We start from the raw sequence: 10840 nt of genomic DNA, 5'->3' as shown, positions 1-10840 counted from the left end.
ACGCGGTATGGTTTCCTATATGCATTTTCAACTGTACTGAAGAACTAAATTTTTTTCCCACAGGTGCTACAACAATGTGGTTTCTCACCTATATGAATTCGCACGTGTCTATTCAAATGCCCCTTCTGAGCAAAGCTTTTCCCACAGGTGTCACAAGAATGTGGCTTCTCACCTGTGTGAATTCTTGCATGTTCATTTAAATGTGTTTTTAGAGTAAATCTTTTCCTAGAAGTGCTACAGGAATATTGTTTCTCACCTGTATGATATTCCATGTGCATTTTCAAATGTCCCTTCCGATTAAATCTTTTCCCACAGGTGCTACAAGAATGAGACTTCTCACCTGTGTGAATTTGTATGTCTAGTCAGGTGTGACTTCCGACTAAATCTTTTCCCACAGGTGCTACAAGAATGCGGCTTCTCACTTGTGTGAATTCGCATGTGACTATTCAACTGCCCCTTCTGAGCAAAGCTTTTCCCACAGGTGTCACAAGAATGCGGCTTCTCACCTGTGTGAATTTTCATGTGTTCAGTTAAATATTTTTTTAGAGTAAAGCTTTTCCCACAGGTGGTACAAGAATGCGACTTCTCACCTGTGTGAATTCTCGCATGTTCATTTAAATATGTTTTTAGAGTAAATCTTTTCCTAGAAGTGCTACAGGAATATTGTTTCTCACCTGTATGATATTCCATGTGCATTTTCAAATTTTCCTTCCGATTAAATCTTTTCCCACAGGTGCTACAAGAATGCGACTTCTCACCTGTGTGAATTTGTATGTGTCTAGTCAGGTGTGACTTCCGACTAAATCTTTTCCCACAGGTGCTACAAGAATGCGGCTTCTCACTTGTGTGAATTTTCATGTGTATTTTCAGATTTGTTACTACATTAAATCTTTCCCCACATATGCTACAAAAATATGGCTTCTCACCTGTGTGAATTCGCATGTGAATATTCAACTGCCCCTTCTGACTAAAGCTTTTCCCACAAGTGGTACAAGAATGCGGCTTCTCACCTGTGTGAATTTTCATGTGTTCAGTTAAATATGTTTTTAGAGTAAATCTTTTCCCACAGGTGCTACAACAATGTGGTTTCTCACCTGTATGAATTCGCATGTGACTATTCAACTGCCCCTTCTGAGTAAAGCTTTTCCCACAAGTACTACAACAATGTGACTTCTCACGTGTGTGAATTCTTATGTGGGTTTTCAAACTTGATTTTACATTATAACGTTTCCCACAAGTGCTACAGGAATATCGTTTTTCTCCTGTATGATATTCCATGTGCATTTTCAAATGTTCCTTCCGATTAAATCTTTTCCCACAGGTGCTACAAGAATGCGACTTCTCACCTGTGTGAATTTGCATGTGTCTAGTCAAGTGCGACTTCCGACGAAATCTTTTCCCACAGGTGCTACAACAATGTGGCTTCTCACCTGTGTGAATTTGCATATGTCGATTCAAGTTTTTTGCAGTATTAAATTGTTTTCCACAGGTGCCACATAAATGTACTGTCTTGGAATTTTGAACTGGCAGCTCTGATACAATTTCCTCCAATTTATTTCTGTGTAAGTTATCATCCTTGCTTTCGTCCTGATCTGTATCAGGAGAGTTGTGAGAAAGGAGCTGGTCACTGCGGTCACCTTCTCTACGAGCAGGAAAAGTTTGAGTCTCTTGCTTTCGTACAAACGGTTTTCCCTCTTCAGTGGTACGGAGTTTCTCCTGTTCCCCTTTAATCTGCGAAGGATCCTCCTGTTCTTTACAGTCATGTTGTGGAAAATCTGAAGGGGCAAAAAAACAAAACATATATTTGAGAAATTACAAGGTAACCGTAGCCATTAGCAGGTCTCCACGTGGTAAGCATGTTGCTCAGATAAACCAATAAAAGGCATGTTGGGGGAGAAGCTGTTTTGCTGACTCAGTGAAACCGTTTTGGCTGCTCATTTACAAACTCTATGAAAAACACTCTTCTTCTGTGATCGATTTAAGTTTGGAATCGTATATTTCAGAAAAAAGAATATAAATATTTAACAATATTTATCCCAAACCGGAATGTCCTTAAGTAATTTTTTTCCATTTCATGCTGCAAGGGGAACCTGGAAATCTTTAAACTGACTGAAAAAAATAAAATGAAAATCGATGAGGTGGAAACTTTAAATTCAAACACTTCACTTCTTGCTTTCTGCTCAGTTTTTGTACCATTTAATGGAGGAAATCTAATTTATGTAAATAAAAAGATAATCATACATCAGGGGCAGTTTCAAAACAACACAAAAATTCAGCTATAACAAAAACTGTGAGATTCTCATAAATATTACTCTGACTAATGATTCCAGGGTTTTGTTGTCTTCTAAATGTGATAGTGGCTTTTCCAGCTCTTTTAGGTTAATTATTAATAGAAACATTAATAAAATTTAACCAGTTTGCCTCCTCACCTCCTTTTTTCAACCCGGACACTTTGTTACTTTCCCTCATCCCCCGGAGCTTTTAAGGAAACGTAACACAGAGTGTTGTGTGATTGTTGTGGTTTCTTTCTAATATTGTAGAGTCTTTACCTTACAGTATAAAGCCCCTTCAGGACACTGTTGTTGGAATTATTTCCCTATATAAATAAAACATATTGGGAATGAGTGAAAAAGGTCGTGTTACACAAGCTAAAGAATTATTTATCCACAAATCATAGTGGGAGTTGATTAAAAAGGATATGGGACACTTTTGTTTAATAATACCATATGACTGCACACAAGCAAATGCAGAACTTACCGCCACATAAAATCCTTCCTAACTATTAGGGTTGCGTGACTAAACGCATATATAGACTATCGACGATAGGCTGAGCCCATAGGAGATTGTTTTTACACGGGCAATTTATTTATTTATTTGCCCATGAGTATGTTTGCTATTAATGATGGAGCTAATAGAAGGAGTCAAAAAAATAAATAAATAAATAAATAAATAAATGAATAGCGCTGTTTTAACAGCACCCCCTTTCATCTTCAAATAAATGCACCCTCCTCAGAGTGCGCCCAAGTGCTTGTTGATAGAGCTGTAGAAGCTGGTGATAGCCTAGCATACTGAGCAGGATGGTGGACACGTACGTTCTCATGCAAGTTAGTCGTGTTTAAGTACTTTGCTCGCACGACACGTGTCCACAAGTGGCACACGGCTTTGGTTACATCCTTAGTTTTACCTCTTTCATCTTGTTTAAAGCCTTGAAATGTCTCTGTCAACGCATTTCGGGCAGTTTGTCCAAAGTTTGTTCATTTTGTGCTCCAGATGGGTTGAGCGAGTTAAAAGTTTTAATTGGTGGCACAGCAAAAACATAATTGAAAGTTTTATTTATTTATTTATTTATTCTTTTACATGCTGTTGTCAAATATAGGTCACTTGAAAAATGTGGCCAAAAAACGAAAGAAAAGTATTACATGCCTAGTTAATATTCTGTTATTAAATTTGATATTCACTGTAAGTGTGCCTGCAGGTGCAGGGGCGCAGCACAGGCGAAGGAGTGACGACTGCAATTCGTGAGGGACAAACAATGTGACAATATGAATGACAAATATGAATATGGAGGAACAAATAAAAAGTTGATGTGTCAACTCATTGTAGGGTGTCTTCCTCTCTCTTGTACTCAACTTAATTATTTCCAACATAGGCCAGTCCTGACAGGAGCGACACTGTGAGGGCTAGACATTTTGGCTCTTAGAATATTACATCATGTTTCCTAATTGCAGTTGGACCTTAGATTCTCCATGTGTCTCTATAACATACCTCTGAGGTCTGATAAGGATCCAACAGGACTTAGATTTCTTAACACAAAACTGAGTCTGTCTATTAAAGTTTTGCATACCTATTCTTTCCAACTTTACTTCAGGGTTCCACATGATGTCCAGCTCCTGCCCAGTCCAGACGATGACATCTTTGGTTTTTGGCTTCAGTGAAAGCTGCTCTTCTTCCTGATTGAGGGAGATTTCCTCCTGTTCCTCTTTAGTCTCTGGAAGATCTGTGTCCTCCTGGTTGAGACTGGAGTTCCTCTTCTGGCTACAGTTTTCCTTACAATCATGTTGCTGTGGGAGGTCTTGACGGACACGACACACAAGAAAAAAGTAACACTGTGAGCAGATCTCAGATATGTGAGCGATATTTAAATATTCTCTCTCATGCAGTGAACAGAGAAGAATTCTGTTTACATACAGAAAGTCATAATTTATGAGGCGTACAGCTCGCTACTCCAACTTGGTCCTTGTGGGTATTTTTCTACATTCTGCATGCAGTTCTGGGTCAACTTGACTTAAATCTATATGGAGGAAATGTTTGTTTTTTATTAAACAACAGAAGATTTTAAACCCAGTTTTTATTTTACTGTGCTAACAGAAAACTTGTCTTAGGTGAGGTAGTATGCCAGGTGGTAATGCACGCCACGTGTCATTGTGAGCTCTCTTCATGAGGAGTCAACTCTGATATCATCGCCTGATGTTTTAATATGAGTCTTATTCATTTCAGTATTATGAAATCTGTATATTACAGTTTTGCATACCTATTGTGGTCAGCTTTACTCCAGGTTTCCACAAAAAATCCAGCACAAACAAAATAAACAAATGAAAAGTAGTATGAATTGAATATGATAATGAAATCTATTATCCAACAAATCCATGATGCAAATCTCAAATTCCACCACATCCCAAAGTTGCGCTATTTTGAGCTGGTGACTCTGAAGACCGTCTGACCAGTGAATTCACTGTCACTTCGAGGGTATGGAGAACACTGTAGCCCATTACACTATTCTATTGATGCAGCCCATCACCTGATTTTCTGATCAGTCATATCAGGGCTCGCAAAATCACTTGCCCGACGTCCCGGGGCTAGTGATTTTTCCAGTCGGGCTACCAAAATCTATCTCTGCCCTGCCCGTCGGGCTATCGTAGGAAGGAAAAATATATGTCAATGCTTTTGCATTCTTTCGGAAATGTAGCTGGGTAATTATTAGGGGTGCAACGATACAACAAAATTCACGGTTCGGTTCGGTTCGATACGTTAGTGTCACGGTTCGATATTTTTTCGATACAAAAAAAATGTTCATGCCTTTTTATTAATTTGTCATTTATTAAATTTTCACGGCACATTCTGCACCACATCTCTGTGCGTTCATCATTTGTTTGAAGCCAGCTCACCTCCTGCAACCACTTTTCCGAGAATACCCGCTTCTTTTGTGGTTCGGACTCCTGACATTTCTTTGGAGGTGGAGGAACATCACAGTAATTGCTTAAAGGAGCTTCTTCGACATCTTTAAGAGTTCTAAACAAATGTCTGTCCTCCTCCTGAAAATCTTATGTACGCAAACACACGTTGCAACTTCTTATCTTGTGCGGGTTTTTATTTTGACAGCGAATACGCACCTGCGGACCACTTATGTGCAGCCCTGGTTATTTAGCTCGTCATATTGCAGCCACAGAAATTCTTTTGTCCATGAAACCATATAGCTGCACTTTCTTTTTGCCTTATAGTCTGATTTGTCATAACCTTTCCGTTTTGTCACTTCTTCACCCTGACCTGTCTTATTTGGCTCAGCAGAACTAAAATATATATCCTGCTGCTTTTACACACGCACTAACATAACGCTCAGCGATTCTCTGCGCGATCAACCTCTCACATGTTTAAGCTGCAGGAGATTTCACTTGTCACGTTTGCATAGTAAGCTAACGATTGATAAGACGATGTCAGAGGAATTGGTGCGCAAATTATCATCACTCACCAATCAGTACTGTCGCTTTCTATACACAGTTCACGCGATTGCAAAGTGAAAGCAAAAAACAAGCGCAAATTCAAACGCGATTTCAGTATGTCACATATTGACAGTGGCCGATGCCAATGACATAATTACCCAGCTACATTTCCGAAAGAATGCAAAAGCATTGACATATATTTTTCCTTCCTACGATAGGCCGACGGGCAGGGCAGAGATAGATTTTGGTAGCCCGACTGGAAAAAAGCCCCAGGACATCGGGCTAGCGATTTTGCGAGCCCTGTATCTGATTGAGGAATCACTCATCTTTGGAAAAGAGAGTTTATTATGGAGAAATGTCTCTTTCCAAAATAAAAGCTATACTATACGCTTCTTCTGGGCTATATTCTCAGCAGCATATTAAACATATCAGGTCCCCATAAGGAGAATCATGTGCTAACGGCTGTCTAAATGACTCGGGTAAAGTTTGTAGCATGCGTGCTTGTTTTTGTCTGCTTCCACTTGTCTTTGCACTAGGATGATGTCGGAGTAAATGTGCAGTCATATTCGTTGTGTTCCCACTAGTGCTGTCAGCGTTAATCTGAAATGACGTTAAGGTCACAACACGGCAAATCTCCGTTAACGAGCTACCGCGGATCGCCTCATGAGTGGGGCTGGAAGACGTCAACACATTAACGAGCTAACTGCGCTAACACACTAGTTCCCACCAGTGCCAGCAATTGAGCATTGCTGGCACATCCAACATACTGTTTTACTTTTGTCCATGACGCGCTTACCTTCAGGGTCATGCTTCACATGAAAACCAAAATAGTTCCAAACGCCAGATCTGAATGAGGGTGGGGGAGGTTCAATTTGCCATGTTGCAACCTTCTGTCTCGCTAGCTTGCCCTGCGCTCAGTGAATCTGTGTTCGACTACTCCGCCTAGGCTGCACTGTCGAGCGCAGATCCACTGAGCGCTCAACACAGACAGCATCGTCAGAAGGAAAGTTGATAAAATAAATTAAAAATGTTGTATTGTTCGATACATATGCATACCGAACCGAAAGCACTGTATCGAACGGTTCGATATCGATACGAGTATCGTTGCACCCCTAATAATTATGTCATTGGCATCTGTGAGCCACTGTCAATATGTGACATATTGAAATCGCGTTTGAATTTGCGCTTGTTTTTTGGTTTCACTTTGCAATCGCGCGAACTGTGTGTAGAGAGCGACAGCACTGATTGGTGAGTGATGATAATTTGCGCACCAATTCCTCTGACATCGTCTTATCAATCGTTAGCTTACTATGCAAACATGACAAGTGAAATCTCCCGCAGCAAGCTTAAACATGTGAGAGGTTGATCGCGCAGAGAATCGCTGAGCGTTATGTGAATGCGTGTATAAAAGCAGCAGGATATACGTTTTAGTTCTGCTGAGCCAAATAAGACAGGTCAGGGTGAAGAAGTGACAGCCAAAGAAAAGCTTACCACAAAACGTTATGACAAATCAGACTATAAGGCAAAAAGAAAGTGCAGCTTTATGGTTTCATGGACAAAAGAATTTCTGTGGCTGCAATATGACGAGCTAAATAACCAGGGCTGCACATAAGTGGTCCACAGGTGCGCATTCGCTGTCAAAATAAAAAACGCGCACAAGATATGAAGTTGCAACGCGTGTTTGCGTACATAAGATTTTCAGGAGGAGGACAGACATTTGTTTAGAACTCTTAAAGATGTAGAAGAAGCTCCTTTAAGCAATTACTTTGGTGTTCCTCCACCTCCAAAGAAATGTCAGAGGGAGTCCAAACCACAAAAGAAGCGCGTATTCTCGGAAAAGTGGTTGCAGGAGGTAGGGGTGGGGGAAAAAATCGATACTGTGTAGTATCCTGATATTTTGTTTGCTAATAATGTATGGATACAGGGACAGCAGAAATCGATATTTTGTTACAAAAAAGGTTTTTGTGCTCTGACTTCAGAGCATGTTGATCCTTTTTCTGAGCAAGAATCCTGACATTCCTTCACTGTCCAAATGTGTTTAACTTTTTTTTGGCAGCAATAAACATGACAGTTTACTTATTTTAATTTAAGACATGTTTTATTTTAATTAAGTTTAAAACTTTTTTATTTAATGTAAAATTATATTTTATTTTAATTTACTTTCAAATTCTTCAGTTGCTGAAGGGGCTGCATAGTTTTCATAAACTGCATAGTTCAGAATAGCTATAATTGTACCAGATGGTTGATTCAGTTAAGTTGGACTAGACTGTAATACAAACCGTTCAGTTTGTCAACAATAAAACTGAAATGAGAGAAAGACTGAGTGTGAGACTTTGATATTAGAGAAAATGAATATTGACAAAGTTTACCTTTATGTACAGAATCTGAATATCGCAAAATTTTTTTTTTTTTTTTTAAAAATCGCAATAATATCGTATCGTGGGATGTATGGTGATTCCCACCTCTAGCAGGAGGTGAGCTGGCTTCAAACAAATGATGAACGTACAGAGATGTGGTGCAGAATGTGCTGTGAAAATCCCACTCTAGCGGACAAAAACACAGCCTTTATATGGACGCAAACGCGCACTGCAACTTCTTATCTTGTGCGCGTCTTTTATTTTGACAGATGCGCACATGCGGACCACTTATGTGCACCCGTTTAAATAACGTAATGTTCTGCCGGGTGTGTTGTTGGTTTTCCCTCGATTTCTGAGTTGACAAGCGCCTTTATTACTGGGACCAGTAATTTTAAGAAAGGCCCCCATTAGAAATGCATTATTGCTCAGTCTGCAATATCTTTCCCAGAAAAAACACCAATTGCAAATAACATACTAAAAATAAACCTGAAAAATCTGTTTAGAACAGCATACTATGTTGCAAAGAGTGAACTACCACTGGCACAATTTAGCAGTCTTTGCAAACTTCAAAAAGCAAATGGCCTCGATTTTGGTTCCACTTGCCTCTTACCCGTGACTTCACTGGAAATTTCAAATTCAGGATCTGAAACAGACTGATTCATGTGCTACACAGTTCTTACAAGTTCATAGAAATGTCTGTTCAATTAGAACCAAGTATTTGAGTTGATGATTGTAATTTTTATACAATGTTGTAATTTGTGTTTCAACAATTTTTTGATTAATGTTTTGTTTCCGTTACAATATTATATTTTAATGTATAATATTGTAACGGAAACAAAACATCAATCAAAAAATCGCTCTCTTTTTTTATTCGGGCTACTTAAATTTATTTTGGGCTACCAAAAACTGAAGAGTCCCTGCCCGAAGGGCTACCAGGGATTTTGAAATTTTGCGAGCCCTGCATATTCATTTCTGTATTATGAAATCTGTATATTACAGTTTTACATACCTGTTGTGGTCAGCTCTACTCCAGGTTTCCACAACAAATCCAGCTGTTCTCCGGTCGACACATCAATTTCTTCAGCCTCCTGCTTCAGTTCAAGCGGCTCTCCTTCCTCACTGCTGCAGATTTCCTCCTGTACCTCTTTAGTCTGTGGAGGCTCTGTGTCCTGCTGGTGGAGACTGGAGCTCCTCTCCTGGTCAAAGATCTGCTGCTCACCTTCGTGTTCAGCAAAGGGACACAAGAAATCAGTAACTAATGTGATCATAAGAAAGATCAAGAACAATTAAAAGGGAGTTGAGAACTAAGCTTATGACTTCACAGCCTCTTGTGTTCTTGCAGATGTTGCCACAGAAACATTCACTTCTGGCCATTTTTTCACTGGGCGACACTGATAACCTTAAAGCCGTCTGGGGTCTAATTTTTAAAAGTGACCGCCAGTGATCATCACAAAATGTGCAAACACAAACAAAATAAACAAATGAACAGCAGCATGATCTGAATATGATAATGAAAGCTATTGACCAAGCATCATTTAGGCCGCCTGGTAATTTTTGGTCATTTTGGCTGTAAATGGGCCAGAAATCAAACTAAAAGTGAATATTTTTGCCCCCTTTTCAGAACAACCTCAGCTTTCAATATTTGGCACTCATTTTACATTATTGTATTGTTATGGCAATGAAACAACAGTTTAAAGTGAAAAAAAACTGACTTTTTTTTTCAGATTTATAGTTAAGTGGAAACTGATATTCAACAGGAACAAATGTAACACAACATCAACTTTAAACATCAACTATACTAAATATGTACAATAAAGTTTTTGAGCAATGGCCACTCAGTTTTTTAAATTTCGAGCGTTGCCACTTTTCCATACATGTGATTGGACCGTCGCTGCTCGTGTTTTCTAATGATGCACCGTAAAGTTTCGTAAAGCTCTTCTTCTCGTCTTTCAGTAACCGTTTGAAATGTCTCTCTTGCCCAAATGGTCGAGGGATTACGTTAGTGAATCTTGGTTCTTCAGACAGCAGTAGCTTGCGAACGGTTTGTGCTACCGTAATACACCAAATATCCCCGTAAAACTCAGCCTCTCTTCTTTCAGTAACCGTGTAATTTCTTTTTCTAGCTTAAATAGTCGATAAGTTACGGTAGTGTGAAGCGCACATGGTAAAATCTAAGCAGAGTTGAGTTCCCGCGAGGATCCCGCAACCCCCATTCCTCCACAAGTTTACATACCTATATTATGTGACTTTATCCCGGGTCTGATATCCAGCGGTCTTAGCTGACTGATCTCCTCCTCATACCGGACGATCGTCTTTTCAAACTCTGAGAAGATTTGTTCTGCGGCAGCAGTTAATCTCTCCTTGATAACCTCTCTCAGATACTGGACTGAAGACATTGTTGCGACAACAACTGATACCGCCAAATTAAAGTCTTCAAATATAAACGCGACGCAAGCGCTCAGTGGCGTCATTTCCGCTATTCTTCTTCGCTCTTAAGCTGGAAGTATCAAAGGTGTAATACTGCCCTCATCAGGTCAGTCTAACAAAAATCAAGTCCTGACATAAAGTTTGGTACTTTGGAGAAACCTGGATAAAGAATATTTATTTTAACATTAAAATATAGATCAAAGCTCAAAACATTATGAAAGCTTCGTGAATTAAAGTGTTTTCTGTTTCTTTGAAACACAGACAATAGTATATTTAATAAAAAGAAAAGGGTCGATTTCATTTTAATGAACTCAGCAGTGTCTCCAGCGTTGTAACGAG

At 39.4% G+C, this 10840-nt stretch overlaps 1 protein-coding gene across 1 annotated transcript; it reads right to left on the bottom strand.

Annotated features, from left to right (window-relative positions):
- Positions 1–202: 202 nt before the first annotated feature.
- Positions 203–10512, bottom strand: LOC148097503 (uncharacterized). The gene is made up of 4 exons (XM_087832089.1): positions 10308–10512; positions 9084–9293; positions 3845–4072; positions 203–1775 (listed from the first exon to the last, which is right to left on the bottom strand). The coding sequence occupies exons 1-4, from the start codon at positions 10468–10470 to the stop codon at positions 337–339; spliced, it is 2040 nt and encodes a 679-aa protein (XP_087688215.1). The 5' UTR covers positions 10471–10512; the 3' UTR covers positions 203–336.
- Positions 10513–10840: the final 328 nt, after the last annotated feature.

This window comes from Neolamprologus brichardi, chromosome 18 (genome assembly GCF_056152115.1).
Source record: "Neolamprologus brichardi isolate AB-2024 chromosome 18, ASM5615211v1, whole genome shotgun sequence".
Lineage (NCBI taxonomy): Eukaryota > Metazoa > Chordata > Actinopteri > Cichliformes > Cichlidae > Neolamprologus > Neolamprologus brichardi.
The sequence above is the reverse complement of the archived record's forward strand: the minus strand, read 5'-3'. Positions and strand labels throughout refer to the sequence as shown.